Raw genomic sequence first — 21235 nt, 5'->3', positions numbered from 1 at the left:
AACCTAACCTTAAATTTAATATTATTAACTAAAATATTTAAGCAAAGTAGCAGATACTTAAAAAATTCAAAATAATGAGGAAACACCCCATCCCCTGTCCATACCTCTCAACTGCAGGGGGTTTCATGGGGCGGAAGATCCTTTCCCCTTCACTCATTGTCTTGGTTAGCTTGGTGGGGAAAAGTTAAATTGTTGAAAACCATTGGACCCGATGATCTGTAAGGTTCTCTTTAGTTCTAAAATTCTAAACTTCTTATTGTTAAATCATCAAGAGCAAGAGCACATATTAAGTGAGGAGCAAACAATGTGTCTTTTTTTTTCTTTTAGAAAAAATAATTATCTCATTGCTCTCGTGATTAAAAAAACCTGCAGTGGTTCCTAATCCTTGGGGGGGGGTTATTTATTTATTTTTAAAATTTATTTATTTATTTTTGGCAGTGTTGGGTCTTCGTTTCTGTGCGAGGGCTTTCTCTAGTTGTGGCAAGCGGGGGCCATTCTTCATCGTGGTGCGCAGGCCTCTCACTGTCGTGGCCTCAATTGTTGCGGAGCACAAGCTCCAGACGCGCAGGCTCAGTAGTTGTGGCTCACGGGCCTAGTTGCTCCGTGGCATGTGGGATCTTCCCAGACCAGGGCTCGAACCCGTGTCCCCTGCACTAACAGGCAGCTTCTCAAACACTGCGCCACCAGGGAAGCCCGGGGTTTTTTAAAGGATAGGCAGGCTCGGCTCCATCCCAAGTCCCAGATCAAGCAGGAAAGTCTATTGAGATTGGAATAATGAGAAAAATTCTTTGTTTAAAATAATGTTTTAAATACAAGGAGTTTAAAATATCAATGCTGAGTTTTCAATTTGGAAATAGTAAAAAATATTGTATTAATCTGCCAGCGCTGCCATAACAAAAATATTGCAGACCGAATGGCTTTGACAACAGAAATTTATTTTCTCACAGTCTAGAGGCTAAAAGTCTGAGATCAAGGTTTGTTTTCTTCTGAGGCCTCTCTCCTTAGCATGCAGATGGCTGCCTTCTCTCACTGTCCTCACATGGTTTCCTGTGTGTACCTCTGCTGTTTCTCTGTGTATTCATATTTCCTCCTAAAGGCACACTTGTCAGGTTGGATCAGGACCTACTCCACCTGTTTCATTTTAACTTAGTCATCTCTTTAAAGGCTTTATTTCCAAATACTATCACATTCTGAGGTACTAGGGATTAGGAGTTCAACATATGAATTTGGGGGGAGACACAGTTCAACCCATAAGGGATTTCTTGTTATCATTACCCTTGATTTTCAGATGGTAATTATGAAGATTGCCAGGGAAAGCTCTTTGATATTGGTCTTACAAACTATGTTTTAATTTAGAAGAGAACATTTTCTTCCTGAAAAACAAAAACTCTAAATCACTTATTTAAAAATTGAAAAAAAAATTTTTTTTGAAAATAATACATGTATATTTTAAAATGTCAAATAGTGCTAAGAGGTCTATTTATAAAACAGAATTTCCTACCCCCACTTTCAACTCTTAGCTGTTTCTTCTTGTATTTATCTTTAAAATTAAAAAAAAATATTTTTAATTTTATTTTTAAAAAATTTATTTTATTTTTGGCTGCATTGGGTCTTCATTGCTGCGCATGGGCTTTCTCTAGTTGCGGCAAGCGGGGGCCACTCTTCATTGCAGTGCGGTGGCTTCTCTTGTTGCAGAGCACGGGCTCTAGGTGCGCAAGCTTCAGTAGTTGTAGCATGTGGGCTCAGTAGTGGCTCACATGCAGTAGAGCACAGGCTCGGTAGTTGTGGCGCACGGGCTTAGTTGCTCCATGGCATGTGGGATCTTCCTGGACGAGGTCTTGAACCCGTGTCCCCTGGATTGGCAGGTGGATTCTTAACCACTGTGCCACCAGGGAAGCCCTGTTTTTTTTTTAAACTTCCACATTTCTAATTGATAATGCATGCATAAAAGTTATCTTAATTCTTGTTGAAAGACTTTTTGTTAAATTCTTATTATGGTTGATGAGGATTTTAGTTCTTTCTTAAGTTATTTTTTTATATTGAGGTATATTTTTATATTGAGGTAATTGATTTACAGTATTATATTAGTTTCCAATGTACAACATAGTGATTCAAAATTTTTATATATTATACTTCATTTATAGTTATTATAAAATATTGGTAATATTCCCTGTGCTGTACAACATATCCTTGTAGCTTATTTATTTTATACATAGTAGTTTGTACCTCTTTATCCCCTATCCCTATCTTGCCCTTACCCAATTCCCTCTCCTCACTGGAAACCACTGGTTTGTTCTCTTTATCTGTGAGTTTGTTTCTTTTTTGTTATATTCACTAGTTTTATTTTATTAAAAAATTTAAAAAAATTTTATTGAAGTATATTTGATTTACAATACTGTGTTAGTTTGAGGCATATAGCAAAGTGTTGTGGATATATATACATATTATGTTCTTTTTCAGATTCTTTTCTATTGTAAGTTATTATAAGATATTGAGTATAGTTCCCTGTGCTGTACAGTAAATCCTTGTGTTTATCTATTTTATATATACTGGTATCTGTTAATCCCATACTCCTAATTTATCCCTTCCCACCCTTTCCCCTTGGGTAACCATAAGTTTGTTTTCTATGTCTGTGCATCTGTTTCTGTTATGTAAAAAAGTTAATTATTATTCTTTTTTTTCGATTCCACATACAAGTGATATCATATAATATTTGTCTTTCTCTGTCTGACTTCATTCAATATGATAATCTCTAAGTCCATCCATGCTGCTGCAAATGGCATTATTTCATTTATTTTATGACTGAGTAATATTCCTCTGTGTGTGTGTGTGTGTGTGTATCACATCTTCTTTATCCATTTGTCTGTTGATGACACTTAGCTTGCTTCCATGTCTTGGCTATTGTAAATAGTGCTGCTATGAACTTTGGGGTGCATGTATCTTTTCTTTTTTAAATTTTTTTTCTGGTCTTTTGGGAGCAATGTCATCTTAGGAGGAACTTGCCTTTCTCCTCTTATGCTTTTTTTTTTTTTTTTTTTTTTTTTTGCGGTACGCAGGCCTCTCACTGTTGTGGCCTCTCCCGTTGCGGAGCACAGGCCCCGGACGCGCAGGCTCAACGGCCATGGCTCACGGGCCCAGCCGCTCCGCGGCATGTGGGATCTTCCTGGAACGGGGCACGAACCCGTGTCCCCTGCATCGGCAGGCGGACTCTCAACCACTGCGCCACAAGGGAAGCACTCTTAATGCTTTTTAAAAAACAAATAAATTTATTTATTTATTTATGGCTGCATTGGGTCTTTGTTGCTGTGTGTGGGCTTTCTCTAGTTGCAGCAAGCGGGGGCTACTCTTCATTGAGGTGCACAGGCTTCTCATTGCGGTGACTTCTTTTGTTGCGGAGCATGGTTTGTAGGCGTGCAGGCTTCAGTAGTTGTGGTGCACGGGCTTAGCTGCTCTGCAGCATGTGGGATCTTCCCGGCCCAGGGCTCGAACCTGTGTCCCCTACATTGACAGGCGTATTCTTAGCCACTGTGCCACCAGGGAAGTCTGCACGTATCTTTTTGAATTAGAGTTTTCATCTTTTCTGGATATATGCCTAGGAGTGGGATTGCTGGATGATATGGTAGTTCTATTTTTAGTTGTTTTAGGACCCTCCTACTGTTTTCCATGGTGGCTGCACTGATCTACAGTCCCACCAACAGTGTAGGAGGGTTCCCTTTTCTCCACACCCTCTCCTGCATTTATTATTTGTAGATGTTTTGATGATGGCCATTCTGACCGGTATGAGGTGATACCTCATTGCAGTTTTGATTTACATTACTCTAATAATTAGAGATGTTGAACATCTTTTCATGTGCCTATTGGCCATCTGTGTCTTCTTTGGAGAAATTTCTATTTAGGTCTTCTGCCATTGTTTGATTGGCTTGTTTATATTTTTGATATTCAGAGAGCTGTTTGTATATTTTGGAAGGAAATTAAGCCCTTATTGGTCTCATCATTTGCAGATATTTTCTCCCAGTGCATAGGTTGTATTTTGTTTTGTTTATGGTTTCCTTTGCTGTGCAAAAGTGTATAAGTTTGATTAGGTCCCATTTGTTTATTTTTGCTTTTATTTCTTTTGCCTTGGGCTGATCTAGGAAAATATTGCTATGATTTATGTCAAAGAATATTTTGCCTATGTTCTCTGCTAGGGAGTTTTATGGTATTATGTCTTATATTTAAGTCTTTAAGCTATTTAGAGTTTACTTTTGTATATGGTGTGTTCGAACTTCATTGATTTACATGAGGCTGTCTGGCTTTCCCAACACCACTTGCTGAGGAGACTGTCTGTCTGACGTACTTCACTAAGCATAATAACCTCCAGGTCAAAGATTTTAGTTCTTTTGTACCTTTTCCTCTACACCCTCATTCTCCTAATATAATTATGTCATACTTTAAAAAAAATCCATATTTGGTGTTTTCATAATTGTGACTGTGTAAAAACTATCTGCTAAGCCAATACTATGAGTATATTTACTTATAGAACTTTTCATTTTTCCTGGAGTTATTAATTTACCTCATTTTTTCATTTGCTTAGTTTTCTTGTAACCTAAGGCTAAATTCTCCACATCTTCAAATGACTTTGTAAGATCTTTCTCAATGTAACATTCTGTACTTTCAAACCTGTCAGATAATTTATCTGTCTATTCTTTTTTCTCCCTAGAAATAACCATCCAAGATCCTCTGCAACATTTTTGTCTGGATTTGTTGCCTTCCAGCCTTCTACACAGCTGTTACCTAGGACTTTGCTTCATTACCTTTTTGGGGATTCTATTCTTTTTCTCCTATATTGGATCCCTTCTTACTGAATACCATCTTGGTTTCTTTTTATTTATTTATTATTTAAAGAAAAATTTTTTTATTTTTAATTTTCTTTTTGAATTTTTGAATTTTATTTTATTTTGTATACAGCAGGTTCTTATTTGTTATCCATATTATAAATATTAGTGTATACATGTCAATCTCAGTCTCCCAATTCATCACACCACCTCCTCCTTACCACTTTCCCCTCTTAGTGGCCATACGTTTGTTCTCTACATCTGTGTCTCAATTTCTGCCCTGCAAACCGGTTCATCTGTACCATTTTTTAGGTTCCACATATATCCGTTAATATATGATATTTGTTTTTCTCTTTCTGACTTACTTCACTGTGTAAGGCAGTCTCTAGATCCATCCACGTCTCTACAAATGACCCAATTTCGTTCCTTTCTGTGGCTGAGTAATATTCCATTGTATATATGTACCACATCTTCTTTATCCATTCGTCTGTCGATGGGCATTTAGGTTGCTTCCATGACCTGGCTGTTGTAAACAGTGCTGCAATGAACGTTGGGGTGCATGTGTCTTTTTGAATTATGGTTTTTCTCTGGGTATATGCCAAGTAGTGGGATTGCCTGGGTCATATGGTAATTCTATTTTTAGTTTTTTAAGGAACCTCCATACTGTTCTCCATAGTGGGTGTATCAATTTACATTCCCACCAAGAGTGCAAGAGGGTTCCCTTTTCTCCACACCCTCTCTAGCATTTGTTGTTTGTAGACTTTCTGATGATGCCCATTCTAAGTGGTGTGAGGTGATACCTCATTGTAGTTTTGATTTGCATTTCTCTAATAATTAGTGATGTTGAGCAGCTTTTCATGTGCTTCTTGGCCATCTGTTTGTCTTCTTTGGAGAAATGTCTATTTAGGTCTTCTGCCTATTTATTTATTTATTTATGGCTGTGTTGGGTCTTTGTTTCTGCGTGCGAGCTTTCTCTAACTGTGTTGAGTGGGGGGGCTACTCTTCGCTGGAATGTGCAGGCTTCTTATTGCGGTGGCTTCCCTTGTTGTGAAGCATGGGCTCTAGGCACGCGGGCTTCAGTATTTGTGGCACACGGGCTCAGTAGTTGTGGCATGCAGGCTTCAGTATTTGTGGCTTGCTGGCTCTAGAGTGCAGGCTCAGTAGTTGTGGCGCATGGGCTTAGTTGCTCCGTGGCATGTGGGATCTTCCCGGACCAGGGCTTGAACCTGTGTCCCCTGCATTGACAGGTGAATTCTTAACTACTGCGCCACCAGGGAAGTCCCTTCTGCCCATTTTTAGATTGGATTATTTGTTTTTTTAATATTGAGCTGCATGAGCTGTTTATATATTTTGGAGATTAATCCTTTGTCTGTTGATTTGTTTGCAACTATTTTCTCCCATTCTGAGGGTTGTCTCTTCATCGTCTGTAGTTTCCTTTGCTTTGCAAAGCTTTTAAGTTTCATTAGGTCCCATTTGTTTATTTTTGTTTTTATTTCCATTACTCTAGGAGGTGGATCAAAAAAGATCTTGCTGTGATTTATGTCAAAGAGTGTTTTTCCTATGTTGTCCTCCAGTAGTTTTATAGCATCCGGTCTTACATTTAGGTCCCTAATCCATTTTGAGTTTATTTTTGTGTATGGTGTTAGGGAGTGTTTTAATTTCATTCTTTTACATGTAGCTGTCCAGTTTTCCCAGCACCACTTATTGAAGAGACTGTCTTTTCTCCATTGTATATCCTTGCCTCCTTTGTCATAGATTAGTTGGCCATAGGTGCATGAGTTTATCTCTGGGCTTTCTATCCTGTTCCATTGATCTGTATTTCTGTTTTTGTGCCAGTACCATATTGTCTTGATTACTGTAGCTTTGTAGTATAGTCTGAAGTCAGGGTGTCTGATTGCTCCAGCTCCATTTTTCTTTCTCAAGATTGCTTTGGCTATTTGGGGTCTTTTGTGTCTCCATACAAATTTTAAGATTTCTTGTTCTAGTTCTGTGAAAAATGCCACTGGTAATTTGATAGGATTGAATTGAATCTGTAGATTGCTTTGGGTAGTATAGTCATTTTCACAATATTGATTCTTCCAGTCCAAGAATATGGTATATCTCTCCATCTGTTTGTGTTGTCTTTGATTTTTTTCATCAGTGTCTTACAGTTTTCTGCATACAGGTTTTTTGTCTCCTTAGGTAGGTTTATTCCTAGGTATTTTATTCTTTTTGTTGAAATGGTGAATGGGAGTGTTTCCTTAATTTCTCTTTCTGATCTTTCATTGTTAGTGTACAGGAATGTAAGAGATTTCTGTGCATTAATTTTGTATCCTGCTGCTTTACCAAATTCATACATTAGCTCTAATAGTTTTCTGGTAGAGTCTTTAGGATTCTTTATGTATAGTATTATGTCGTCTGCAAACAGTGACAGTTTTACTTCTTTTCCAATTTGTATTCCTTTTATTTCTTTTTCGACTCTGATTGCCGTGGCTAGGACTTCCAAAACTATGTTGAATAATAGTGGTGAGAGTGGACATACTTGTGTTCCTGATCTTAGAGGAAATGCTTTCAGTTTTTCACCATTGAGAATGATGTTTGCTGTGGGTTTGTCGTATATGGCCTTTATTATGTTGAGGTAGGTTCCCTCTATGACCACTTTCTGGAGAGTTTTTATCCTAAATGGTGTTGAATTTTGTCAAAATCTTTTTCTGCATCTATTGAGATGATCATATGGTTCTTCTCCTTCAATCTGTTAATATGGTGTATCACATTGATTGATTTGCATATATTGAAGAATCCTTGCATCCCTGGGATAAATCCCACTTGATCATGGTGTATGATCCTTTTAATGTACTGTTGGCTTCTGTTTGCTAGTATTTTGTTGAAGATTTTTGCATCTATGTTCATCAGTGATATTGGTCTGTAATTTTCTCTTTTTGTATTATCTTTGTCTGCTTTTGGTATCATGGTGATGGTGGCCTCAGAGAAGGACTTTGGGAGTGTTCCTTCCTCTGCAAAGTTTTGGAAGAGTTTGAGAAGGATGGGTGTTAGCTCTTTTCTAAATGTTGGATAGAATTCACCTGTGAAGCCATCTGGTCCTGGACTTTTGTTTGTTGGAATATTTTTAACCACAGTTTCAATTTCATTACTTGTGATTGGTCTGTTCATATTTTCTATTTCTCCCTGGTTCAGTCTTGGAAGGTTATACCTTTCTAAGAATTTGTCCATTTCATCCAGGTTGTCTATTTTATTGGCACAGAGTTGCTTTTAGTAGTCTCTTATGATGCTTTGTATTTCTGCAGTGTCTGTTGTAACTTCTCCTTTTTCATTTCTAATTTTATTGATTTGAGTCCTCTCCCTCTTTTTCTTGACGAGTCTGGGTAAAGGTTAATCAATTTTGTTTATCTTCTCAAAGAACCAGCTTTTAATTTTATTGATTGCTATTGCTTTCTTTCTGTTTCACTTATTTCTGCTCTGATCTTTATGATTTCTTCCCTTCTACTAACTTTGGGTTTTGTTTGTTCTTCTTTCTTTAGTTCCTTTAGATGTAAGGTTAGATGGTTTATTTGAGATTTTTCTTGTTTCTTGAGGTAGGCTTGTATTGCTATAAACTATAAACTTCCCTGTTAGAACTGCTTTTGCTGCATCCCATAGGTTTTGGATCATCGTGTTTTCATTGCAATTTGTCTGTAGGTATTTTCTGATTTCCTCTTTGATTTCTTCAGTGATCTCTTGGTTATTTAGTAACGTATTGTTTAGCCTCCATGTGTTGGTGTTTTTTATGTTTTTATCCCTGTAATTGATTTCTAATCTCATAGTGTTGTGGTCAGAAAAGAAGCTTGATATGATTTCAGTTTTCTTAAATTTACCAAGGCTTGATTACTGACCCAAGATGTGATCTATCCTGGAGAATGTTGTCTGTGCACTTGAGAAGAAAGTGTAATCTTCTGTTTTTCGATGGAATGTCCTAAATATCAATTAAATCTATCTGGTCTATTCTGTCATTTAAAGCTTGTGTTTCCTTATTAGTTTTTTGTCTGGATGATCTGTCCATTGGTGCAAGTGAGGTGTTAAAATCCCCTTCTATTACTGTTTTACTGTCAATTTCCTGTTTTATAGCTGTTAGCAGTTGCCTTATTTTTTGAGGTGTTCCTATGTTGGGTGCATATATATGTATAATTGTTATATCTTCTTCTTGGATTGATCCCTTGATCATTATGTAGTGTTGTTCCTTGTCTCTTGTAACATTCTTTATTTTAAAGTCTATTTTATCTCATATGAGTATTGCTACTCCAGCTTTCTTTTGATTTTCATTTGCATGGAATATGTTTTTCCATCCCCTCACTTTCAGTCTCTATGTGTCCCTAGGTTTGAAGTGGGTCTCTTGTAGACAGCATATATATGGGTCTTGTTTTTTTTTGTTTTAAAAATTTATTTATTTAATTTATTTATTTTTGGCTGTATTGGGTCTTTGTTGCTGCGCGCAGGCTTTCTCTAGTTGTGGCGAGTGGGAGCTATTGTTCTTTGCTGTGCATGGTTTTCTCATTGCGGTGACTTCTCTTGTTGCAGAACACGGGCTCTAGGCACACAGGCTTCAGTAGTTGTGACACTTGGCCTCTAGAGCGCAGGCTCAGTAGTTGTGGCTCACGAGCTTAGTTGCTCTGTGGCATGTGGGATCTTCTTGGACCAGGGCTTGAACCCGTGTCCCCTGCGTTGGCAGGTGGATTCTTAACCACTGCGCCACCAGGGAAGCCATGGGTCTTATTTTTGTATCCATTCAGTGAGCCTGTGTCTTTTGGTTGGAGCATTTATTCCATTCATGTTTAAGGTAATTATCGATATGTATGTTCCCATTACCATTTTCTTAATTGTTATAGGTTTGTTTTTGTAGGTCCTTTTCTTCTCTTGTGTTTCTCACTTAGAGAAGTTCCTTTAGCATTTGTTGTAGAGCTGGTTTGGTGGTGCTAAATTCTGTTAGCTTTTGCTTGTCTGTAAAGCTTTTGATTGCTCTGTTGAATCTGAATGAGATCCTTGTGGTGTAGAGTAATGTTGGTTGTAGGTTCTTTGCTTTCATCAGTTTAAATATATCATGCCACTCGCTTCTGGCTTGTAGAGTTTCTGCTGAGAAATCAGCTGTTGACCTTATGGTAGTTCCCTTGTATGTTATTTGTCGTTTTTCCCTTGTTGCTTTCAATAATTTTTCTTTGTCTAATTTTTGTCAATTTGATTACTGTTTGTCTCAGTGTGTTTCTCCTTCAGTTTATCCTACCTGGGACTCTCTGCGCTTCCTGGAGTTGGGTGGCTATTTCGTTTTCTATGTTAGGGAAGTTTTTGACTATAATTTCTTCAAATATTTTCTCGGGTCCTTTCTCTATTTCTTCTCCTTCTGGGACCTCTGTAATGCGAATGTTGTTGTGTTTAATGTTGTCCCAGAGGTCTCTTTGGCTGTCTTCATTTCTTTTCATTCTTTTTTCTGTATTCTGTTCGTTGGCAGTGAATTCTACCATTTTGTCTTCCAGGTCATTTATCCATTCTTCTGCCTCAGTTATTCTGCTATTGATTCCTTCTAGTGTATTTTTCATTTGTTATTGTATTGTTCATCAATACAATACATTTTCTTTGTTCTTTAATTCTTCTAGGTGTTTGTTCTTTAATTCTTCTACGTCTTTGTTAAACATTTCTTGCATCTTCTCGATCTTTGCCTCCAGTCTTTTTCCAAGGTCTTGGATCATCTTCACTATCATTATTTTGAATTCTTTTTCTGGAAAGTTGTCTGTCTCCACTTTATTGTTTCTCTGGGGTTTTATCTTGTTCTTTCATCTTGTACATAGCCCTCTGCCTTTTCATTTCGTCTGTCTTTCTGTGAATGTGGTTTTCCTTCCACAGGCTGCAGAATTGTAGTTCTTCTTGCTTCTGCTGTCTGCCCTCTTACCATCTTGGTTTCTTTCCTGATTTTGATGGAATATTAATTCTCCACTAGGTCCTTAAGAAAGCGTGTTTAGAAGCTAAATTTTTGGAGGCTTTGTCTCTTTTAAAAAATGTCTAAATTCTATTATAACCATGATTATCTGGGTACAGCATTCAAAGTTGAAAGGTAATCACTTAAATTTTTTTTCTTATTTTTAAAAACAGAAACTACATGCTCATGAACCAAAATTTTAAAGGTTCAAGAGACTATAGAGAAAGTGTGTCTAACATGAGGGTGGTTTTTGTATGATGCAGCTGTTCTGTATCTGATTATAATGGTGATTACACCAATTTCTACATGTCTTAAAATCCATAGAACTGCACACCATAAGAAAAAAGTTCAATTTGTATATATGATAGTTTAAAAAATGAAAAGTAAATTAAGAGAATTTAAAAGTACCAAAAGGTAGAGAGCAAAAAGAAGTTTCTTTCTTTCTCTCTCCCTTAGCCTTCCAGCTTTAAACATCTAAACGTTTATGGGTAAATCAGGCAGAAATGAAAGGAACTTGACATATATTCACTACTATGTTTAAAATAGATAATTGATGAGAACCTACTGTATAGCACAGAGAATAGTACTCAATGTTCTGTGGTGACCTAAATGGGAAGGAAATGCAAAAAACAGGGGATATATGTATACCTATAGCTGATTCACTTTAATGTACAGCAGAAACTAGCACAACATTGTAAAGCAGCTATACACCAGTTAAAAATTAAAAAAGAAAAAAGGAACTTGGAAATGCTCAAGTACTTTTGGAGAATGCTAAGATTACTACTCTTAGAATAGTTCTAAATATGTTATTAATCAAACCTGGCACTAATTTATTAAAATTATTTCTCCTACAGTTGGCAAACATGAATTGACTGGGCATAAAGTTGCTGTGAAGATACTCAATCGACAGAAGATTCGAAGCCTTGATGTAGTAGGAAAAATCCGCAGAGAAATTCAGAACCTCAAGCTTTTCAGGCATCCTCATATAATTAAACTGTAAGATCTGACTATATTAAATATAGTCATATCATTTTTTTATCATTTTTGTTAACCTTCTTAATCTGACAAGTTAGAAAGATGAGTGACATTGCTTTGGTCTGTTCCTGAGGGTTTTCAAATTTCTTCCTGTTCCTGTATTTATCTAACCCCATTCATGGTCACTTAAGCCTAAGTTCACGTTTTGCCCTTGTGATGATCAGATGTTATCTTTCTCATTTTCGGGACTGATGCCCTTCTGATAGATAACTTTCAGCGCCCCTATTGCTATAGAACCAACAATGATTTGCTAGTAAAAACTCCTGCCCTCCAAATTTCCACATGATATCAGCTTGCCTCACTAGAGACAATAAAGTAGGATCTCCAGTCCCCCACACTGCTTATATCTGATAAAACAAGTAACAAATAATAGATTTTCAGGAATCCAAATCCAAATCCAAATAATAGAATTTCAGGAATCCAAATTTCAAAAGGCAGTAATATTACCGTTGTTTTACAGCTGACAGTTGTAGGATCTACAGTTAACTTATTTAACACTCAGCTTTATTATGCAGGCTATAAATTAAAACCATTTAGGCGTTTGTATTGAACTGGTGACTCAAAATTTGTTTCACTCTCACCTCTTCTCATTTGTTGAGGTGCCCTGGTTTTAAATACCATCCTTATGCTGACAGACAGCCCTTAATATACATCTCCTGCTTTGAAACCTGTTCACTGAATATGCACACTGCCTATTTTACATCTCCACTTGGGTGACCATGAGGCATGTGAAACTCGATATGGCCCAAACTGAACCCTGTATTACCCTCCCATGCCTGGTCTTCCTGGTCTTTTCACCATCTCAGTTAATATCAGTTCCTCAGGGCAGAAACTTAGGAACTATCCTTAACTTTCCTATTTCTCTCACTTCCCAAGCTCCATTCCATCTCTTCCTTCAAAAACTAAGATCTCATTCTAGTTCCTTCATTATCGTCAACCCAGTGTGGGCCCCCTTCATCTTTCTCATGGACTTCTGCAGTAGCCACCTGCTTCCACCCTACTGCCCAGTCAGTTCTTCACATTGCTGCCATCGATTAAAGTTACCCTTTTACTTGGCCAGATCATGTGACTGCTTTGCTTAAAACCTTCAATAGCTTTCTTTCTCCCATAGAGTAAAAGCCAAAGCCTCATCATGGCTTCTAAGGTTCTGTGTCCTCTGCTGTCCAGTTACCTCTTTGACCCCACATCCTGTTTCTCTCTCCCAGCTCACTCTACTCTAGCCTTCCTACCATTGCTCAAATGCGCCAGGCAGGTTTCCCCCGGGGGCCTTTGCACTTGCTGTTCCCTCTGCCTGGTTCATCTTCTTCCTAGATAATGGCATAGTTTGTTCTCTGATTTCCGTTAGGCTCTGCTTAAATGTTACTTTATCAGAGAGGCCTTCCTTGAATACCCTGTATGAAAGATTTCCCTTAGTTTTGCTTTGATTCTCTTCATAGCATGTTCCACCACCTGAGATACTGTTTTCAATTTTGTATCTGTTTCTTCGCTTCTGGAAAATAAACTCCATGAGAGCAGAGAATTTGTTTTGTTCCCTGCAGTTTTCCCAGCGTCTAGCACAGTGCCTGGTGTATTATAGGTGCTTAGTAAACATTTATTGAATGAATGAATATACATGTTTTAATACTGGTAGATAATGTTTTCTCTCACCAGGTACCAGGTCATCAGTACACCATCTGATATTTTCATGGTGATGGAATATGTCTCAGGAGGCGAGCTATTTGATTATATCTGTAAAAACGGAAGGGTAAGCAGTTCTGATTTAATCCTGTATATATTTTGTAATTCCCCTGATCCCTTACTAGCATCAAAATATCAGAAAGGAATTCTGTTAAGAGGTCTATTTGATTACCAGCTCCCTTAGTCATGTATTTGCCTAGAATCATAGACTATTTAGAGCTAAGAAGCATCTTAAAGATTATCTCCTTAGCCTACTTACACAGATATGGAAACCAAGACTCACAGTTTATTTAGTTATTTTTTAAAAATTAATTAAATTAATTAATTTACTTTTGGCTGCATTGGGTCTTCATTGCTGTGCATGGGCTTTCTCTAGTTGCGGCACATGGGCTTCTCATTGCGGTGGCTCCTCTTGTTGCGGAGCATGGGTTCTAGGTGCATGGGCTTCTGTAGTTGTGACACACGGGCTCAGTAGTTGTGGCTCATGGGCTCTAGAGTGCAGGCTCAGTAGTTGTGGTGCACGGGCTTAGTTGCTCCGTGGCATGTGGGATCTTTCCGGACCAGGGATCGTACCCATGTCCCCTGCATTGGCAGGTAGATTCTTAACCACTGCTCCACCAGGGAAGTCCCTCACAGTTTATTTATTTTTATTTATCTACTTTTTATATTTTGGTCACACTGCGGCATGTGGGATCTTAGTTCCCTGATCAGGGATCGAACCTGTGCCCCCTGCATTGGAAGCGCAGAGTCTTAACCACTGGACCACCAGGGAAGTCTGAGACTCACAGTTTATATATATGCTCAAGGTCACATAATTTATTAATGACAGAATTGGATGGAGACTCCAGAACTCACGATCTTCAGACTTTGCTTCTGGGGCATACAGATACTTTTAATATATATCTTAAATTAAGTATGTAATCCTTAAAAAATATATTATTAAATACTTAAAGATCTAGGCCTTGCTAGTCAACCCTAGTCACATTTAAATTGCATTCAGTTTTTGGTTTCAGAAATCTGTTGTACCTAGAATAGTAAGAACAGGCTCCATGAAGGAGGTAAGAATTAGACTTAAAGAATTTAGAGTTGGAAGGAACTTTTTTTTTGCGGTACGCGGGCCTCTCACTGTTGTGGCCTCTCCCGTTGCGGAGCACAGGCTCCGGACACGCAGGCTCAGCGGCCATGGCTCACGGGCCCAGCCGCTCCGCGGCATGTGGGATCTTCCTGGACCGGGGCACGAACCCGTGTCCCCTGCTTCGGCAGGCGGATTCTCAACCACTGCGCCACCGCGGAAGCCCTGGAAGGAACTTTAGAAGACATTTTGAACAGTGTCTTAAGTTACTGATACAAAAGCTGAACACTGCCCCCGCGCATACTTTTTCTTACACCCAGGGTATGTGGTATGCAAAAACCTCTTTCTGGAAGAGCCACATCAAGCACTGAGAAGCCAATTTTTTCCCCTCCCAATCTAACATTCTTTATATCATTCACTCATTTGTTCTATGTAGCGTATCTCTTTACTTTCATCAAAATCAAAATCATTAACCAAATTAATTTTGATTTTACCATTTCTTTACATGGTTCATTTCAATTTCAGGTATTCCACTTGTCTTTTCACTCCCCACTCCCTGCCGCAATCCTGCACAAATATTCTGCCTAGAAAAATGGAAACAGACACAAATTGAATTGGTATCTTCCTTTCTTATCTTTTGTTTTTCATGTCTTGATCATTTTGCTTTACTTTATGGGAATTTTCCTCAGTTTTATCTGTTGCATATTAAAATTCCAGATGTCATTTTTTCTTTCTTTCTTGTTTTCTGAAGTTGTCTTTCTTTAAATAGCCTATTTTTTTTGTTGTTGTTCCACTGAGATAATAAATGTATCTGTCTGAGGATGACAATTAGTTTAAAAATTTTTTCTTCTTCTCTTCCCTGGATTGCTTCTGTACCTTCTCTGCTCCCTGCTCCCTACTTGTTTTTTCTATTCATTTTACTGGTCTTTGTCTTTTGTGCATGACCCTTGCTCAGATACCTGGTGATTCTGGGTTGTCCACTCATATTTGAGAGTGAGATTCTAAATGCCAAGCTCATGAGGATGGAACTTATTAATTGGTGGGCCTTCCCATAGGTTGAATAGGTACGGACCTGTTTGTTTTACTAGGAAACACCAAATGTTAACAATTACAAATATTTTTCCTTGGATCAGAAAGTTGCTCCAGAAGAAACCTTCCAGTTTCCTTGAGCGTGTTAGCTTAGCTGCCAGTGCTCTGCGAGCTAAATGGGGAAAGGCCCACCAGCCTCACTGGTTAGTATGTTGACTTTCATTTTCTCCCCATGTTTTCCTTCTGGTGCCTCATTCCTATTCTGGTGTCCTTGAGAACAGAGCTGGTTCAGCCTTATTAAAGAGTAAATCGTGGGTCTTATTCTCCAGTAAGGGTGAGCTTAAAACTTCTTTCTTCCATCAGTTGTCCTGTTTTCAGTCCATTTCTCACTTCTACCTTCAGAAATTCCCAACACTTCCTATATCTAAGCCCTTCCAGGAGTCTGTGTGCAGATGAGTTTATCATTGATTTCCACCCCTAAAGGCTTATTAGATTTCAGCTTTCTCTGGTTGGCCAAGTCTTTATCACTGTTCATTTACTTTTTAGCTTAGTGACTCCTCTTGATTACTGCTGTCTCTCCTCTTGCTCCTTTGTCTTTATATGCTGTCATCTTAGTGATGTTTCAAGGAGTGGAGACAAAAGGTTCCATCTGCCATGCTTAAATGGAAATATGCTTTGACTTTTCTAATCTTTCTTTGTAGCCTCCCCATCCTTGATCCTTTGTACTCTATTTATTATTAATAGAGTATAATTTTCATTTTTGTAGCCTATCTAGTTATTTTACCTCTTGTATTTTGCTTAATCAATTAAATGTTCTTCTCTTTCACATTTAGAACACATTCTTTTTTTCGTTTAGTGTATTTGATATGAAGTCGTATTAAAAAATGAACCTATATTCTAGAAATAAAGGTATTAGATTGCTAATGCATTATTACTTTCTCTAGAGGAAGGGTATCTCTGAGTGCTTTGATAGTTTTAGTTTTGCTTTCAAAAGAAATTACTGGTTCATATTCCAGATTATCCATACCATTTAAGGTGTAGGAACCTGGTTTTAGAATGCTAATTTGTGACCTGTGTTAGAGAATTGCATGTTAGAGTCCTTTGCCTAGAGAATTAATAGCTTATTTATTAAATATGACCTCTTGGGAGCAGGCATACCCAAGTAATAGTTTTCACTAATGGAAAAAAAAAATCATAAAATAAGAAGAGATGGATAAATAGACAGAGAAGTTTTTAAAGAATATTTTTTAAAATGTAATTACATTATAAGATGTAATTTTTTCAGTAAGCAGAGTAAAGATAAATGCCGTTATATTTTATAAAACAAATGAATTAAGGTTTTTCTTTTGTTAAAACATCTTTTATTTCAGGAGATATGATAACATGGTTGCTTGCTAATTCATTAACACTGTTTAAATATTACTTTCTCATATAGTCCACAACAATATTCCCCACCCCAGCATAACTCTTTGTGTCCTTATCCTGCTTTGTTTTTCTTCAAAACACTCTTACTCCTTATATTGATATTTATATGTTAATTGTCTATTTTCTTTAACTAGATTAGGGCCTTTTTAAAATTCATTGCTGTATCTTGAGTGTCTAAAACTGTGCATGGCACATTGAAGGTATTCAATAAATATTTGTTAAGGGAATCAAGGATTAAATATTTGTAATTTACAGGAGAAAACATGCCTACTTTCAGGTAGAAATTGAAATTATTTGAAATAGTGCATGAGATTAGGCGAAAGCTAGTTATTAGAGTGTAGTCAAGAGAGTGATAGTATTAGGAAGTTGAGTTACTGATTTGGGTTCTAAGGTCCTCTTAGCATTTCCATTTTATGCTGCCTACATCTCCACGTTTCAAAAGTATCTCATGAGTGTGGTTCATTTGGAAGATTTCTTGCATTTTCACAGTCTTATAGGTTGGAAAATTATAGGTAGAATAATTTCGTTTGAAAGACACACGTTTAAGTTGCCTCTCAACTTTTCTTAGCTGGATGAAAAAGAAAGTCGGCGTCTGTTCCAACAAATCCTTTCTGGTGTGGATTATTGTCACAGGCATATGGTGGTCCACAGAGATTTGAAACCTGAAAATGTCCTGCTTGATGCACACATGAATGCAAAGATTGCTGATTTTGGTAAGGAGATTTTTATAGTTTCATATATTCATTATGTTTAACAAACATCAGTAGGATTCTTCAGATAACTTTTGCTTTTATATAATAGACTGAGTATCCCAAAGTAGCATATCCTCACCATTTGTCTATGAGCTACAAAAAAGAGTAAAATTAAGGAATTCTCTTAGCTTTATGTCTTTAAAATTGACTTTTATGACATAAGCAAACAATTTAAATTGGCAGCATTAGCGACATCACTTGAAAAGAGACCATGATTTGTGAAGGACCATTATTTAACTATTTGCTAAATAGTGTTATCAATAGAACACGCTGTTTCCAGTGTGTTCTTCTGATCAAGTATGGAGCCAGAGGAAAGAGACTGGGCTGGAGTTATTCAAACTTTGAAAGCCAGGAGGCAAACCATATGAACAAAATTATTTTTTAAAAAAGAAGGTAAAATATTTTAAATAGAAAAGCATAGTTTCAGCTTGAGGAAAATTTAATAAATTTATTTTTCCTTTATTTCTTATATAAATTGCCATTGACATTATTAAACCTAAGATAAAAATGAATATCTACAAGTCTCTTTTTTCAGTTTCATTTCAAATCAGAGGAGATACTTATATTTTCTTAAGTTTTGTATATGTTTATATATTTTAATCTATAGAGATTCACTAAATAGTGCCCAACAGCTCTGAGCTACTGGGTTTTTTTGTAACTGACTAAATTATTTGACTTTCTTATTCTTTAGTTGTCATTATTTTTTATACATTGTATTTTTGAGGAGGCAGAGTTTTCTTTCTTTTTTCTTTTTGGCCGCACTGCGCAGCTTGTGGGATCTTAGTTCCCCCGCCAGGGATTGAACCCGGGCCACAGCAGTGAAAGCATCGAGTCCTAACCACTGGACCACCAGGGAATTCCCGAGTTTTCTTTTTGTAGTAGAACTATGAAGGAACTTTGATATTAAAAATTATTATTATTTTTTTTAAAGAATCAGAATGGAGTTTAATAGAAACTTTGAATTTTAATCTGTTCTACATTTTTTTCTAGTAATTTCTATATTAATAAAACTTAAACATGCCCAGTTTATTCTATTAAGCAAAATAACCAATAGCTTAATATGTACTCATTAAACTCCAACAATGCACTAACTTTATATGTTGAAACAGATTACAGATTTTATGGCATAAAGGCAAAATATTTGGGAACAATAAAGACTATAGGATTCTGTTGAAGCAAAGAACAAAATGATGATTTATCACCTTAATGCAAACTCAATTTTATTGTTTAATGGAGTTTTGTTTTTATTTTTGTTTTGGGGAAATCTTGAGCAGTGGATTTTGTGCACTTTCAGGTCTTTCAAACATGATGTCAGATGGTGAATTTTTAAGAACAAGTTGTGGCTCACCCAACTATGCTGCACCAGAAGTAATTTCAGGAAGGTAGTGTTTGCCACCTCCTCCCCGCCCAATATATTTGTAATGGTCTTCTTTTCCTAGACTTTGTTAGTCTATAGTGTAATATTCAATTCTAGTGAAAGGAATTTAAAGCTTATCCTTTTCTTATCCAGAAGGCATTCTATTTTAAGAATAAAACATTATAAGTGAACAAGGATTAAGGACTCCATTTATCGAGGAGGATATTGGTTTGCAAGTCAAAATTATATTAGTTAGATGAGAGTACTTTCGTTTTTTTCCCCTGGTGGAAGAAACTGAAGGTTTAAAACTAGCAAGTTTTAAAGGTGAGACATTAAAAACTTGAATAATACAGAAATATCTAGTAGTAAGAAATAGTGTACTATCTGCTTAGATGAACAATTAAAAGTATAATGTGTAGCTTTAATTTTTCAAATTAGCTTTAGCTTTTATGATAAGGTGCCTTGGGGAATTGGACTGAAGTATTGATAAAGTCCTCAGATTTTATTTAATTTTCATTCTTTAAATCTTCTCGAGGCTGAACTCTTTTAAGAATTCTAATCTCTCAGTTTACTACCCACCAGCATTGAGAACATGAGGATCTTAGTATAGGGCAGCTTTTCGGATAGTTTAGATGACAGGAAAATTTAATTTTTTGACGAGTAGCTGTTCTCCACTATACTACTGAAGTTGAAAACAAAGAAACTAAAGTTTCTTTACTAGTTTTTATAATTAACTTTTACTAGCTTTTCATTCAAACCATGTTTCTTTGTTTGAATGTCTTACATCCTGATTAATTTAGAATGCAGAAATCGAGTAGTATTTTCTTTCTGTTTTCATGAGCTTGCTTGCTTAGACTGCTCAGAGAAATTATATTTGTGTTAAGGCATGGTTATGAGTAAGGCAGAAATATCTAATTTTAGATTTATCAAGATTCATAACTACCTTTTTATATTAACTTAATGTTTAAATTATTATTTCATGTGGGTTGTCTAATTATTTTGGGAAGAAAACAATTTAGGACCTGGATACTGGGGGCAGTGTTAATTAAATAAACAAAAAGAAATGTAATTGTGCATATATGTAATGGGCCATTACTGAAGTCTAATTTTCCCAGTTTGGATAAGGTCTTTCTGTGAGGTCTAGATATATGGAAACTTTTACTTTCAAAATAGTATATATTGATCATTTCAATAATTTATTTGACCAATTTAGAGAAATCCTTTCCCTGAAGCCAGACTTTGAATGGGTTATCTAATTAGTCAGTAGCTAGTTAAGTCAGTAGGTTACAGTGTACTGCAAATAAGAGTTTAAAATCTTCTGCGAATTAGTTAGCTGGGCTTCATTCTGCAGCCTCAGGCCCCTTTTACCTTGGTATGAGGTCTCGGGTTATTGCGGAGAGTGGGTTTAGAGTCCATCACTAAAGAACATTCTCACTTGATGAAAGATCACTTAATCTCTCCTCTGTAACCAAAAGATAATGGTTTTAAATTCAGTAATGATATGTTTGTTCAAAGTTTGGCCCCATTGATTGGATATCATGAGGACCCTTGTGAGGTAGTATGGAGAGAATTTTAGCTATAGTCTGTAACTTTAAAAAATTCTTAATTTTTGTTTTCAAAGATCATACTGATAGAATTAGTATAGAATCTGTACGTGTAGTACACAGCAGTGACTTATAGAAACCATATTCTGACTAATAATTCTTTATGAAGTATCTATATTTAAAATGATTAATTGATTTACTCTTTAAATTACTAATGATTGTTTAATCTAATTGATATTTCCTGTTACAGACTGTATGCTGGTCCAGAGGTAGATATATGGAGCAGTGGGGTTATTCTCTATGCTTTATTATGTGGAACACTTCCATTTGATGATGATCATGTGCCAACTCTTTTTAAGAAGATATGTGATGGGATCTTTTATACCCCTCAGTATTTAAACCCTTCTGTGATTAGCCTTTTGAAACATATGCTGCAGGTGGATCCCATGAAGAGAGCCACAATCAAAGATATCAGGTGATAAAGCAACTTGATTATCAGATCTAGTAGTATCAGTGATATAAGTGAAAGAAAATTTTGCAGAACAGTATGTACAATGTAATCCTGTTTTTCTGTTAAAAATAGTGTATA

The 21235-nt window shown here is 36.6% G+C and overlaps 1 protein-coding gene across 7 annotated transcripts in view; it reads left to right on the top strand.

Annotated features, from left to right (window-relative positions):
• PRKAA1 (protein kinase AMP-activated catalytic subunit alpha 1) overlaps positions 1–21235 on the top strand; it is a 47604-nt gene that overhangs the window by 16150 nt on the left and 10219 nt on the right. For 5 of the 7 annotated variants that reach the window (XM_067030916.1, XM_059063456.2, XM_059063458.2 and 2 more), the window contains 5 exons: positions 11610–11751; positions 13441–13534; positions 17562–17706; positions 19040–19127; positions 20897–21121. In XM_067030916.1, coding sequence (XP_066887017.1) covers positions 11610–11751; positions 13441–13534; positions 17562–17706; positions 19040–19127; positions 20897–21121 — 694 coding nt within the window. The remainder of the gene's footprint in view (positions 1–11609; positions 11752–13440; positions 13535–17561; positions 17707–19039; positions 19128–20896; positions 21122–21235) is intronic. The other 2 variants (XM_067030919.1, XM_067030918.1) reach the window with 1 other exon arrangement.

The sequence above is a fragment of the Kogia breviceps genome, chromosome 4 (assembly GCF_026419965.1).
Source record: "Kogia breviceps isolate mKogBre1 chromosome 4, mKogBre1 haplotype 1, whole genome shotgun sequence".
Classification (NCBI taxonomy): Eukaryota; Metazoa; Chordata; class Mammalia; order Artiodactyla; family Physeteridae; genus Kogia; species Kogia breviceps.
The sequence above is the reverse complement of the archived record's forward strand: the minus strand, read 5'-3'. Positions and strand labels throughout refer to the sequence as shown.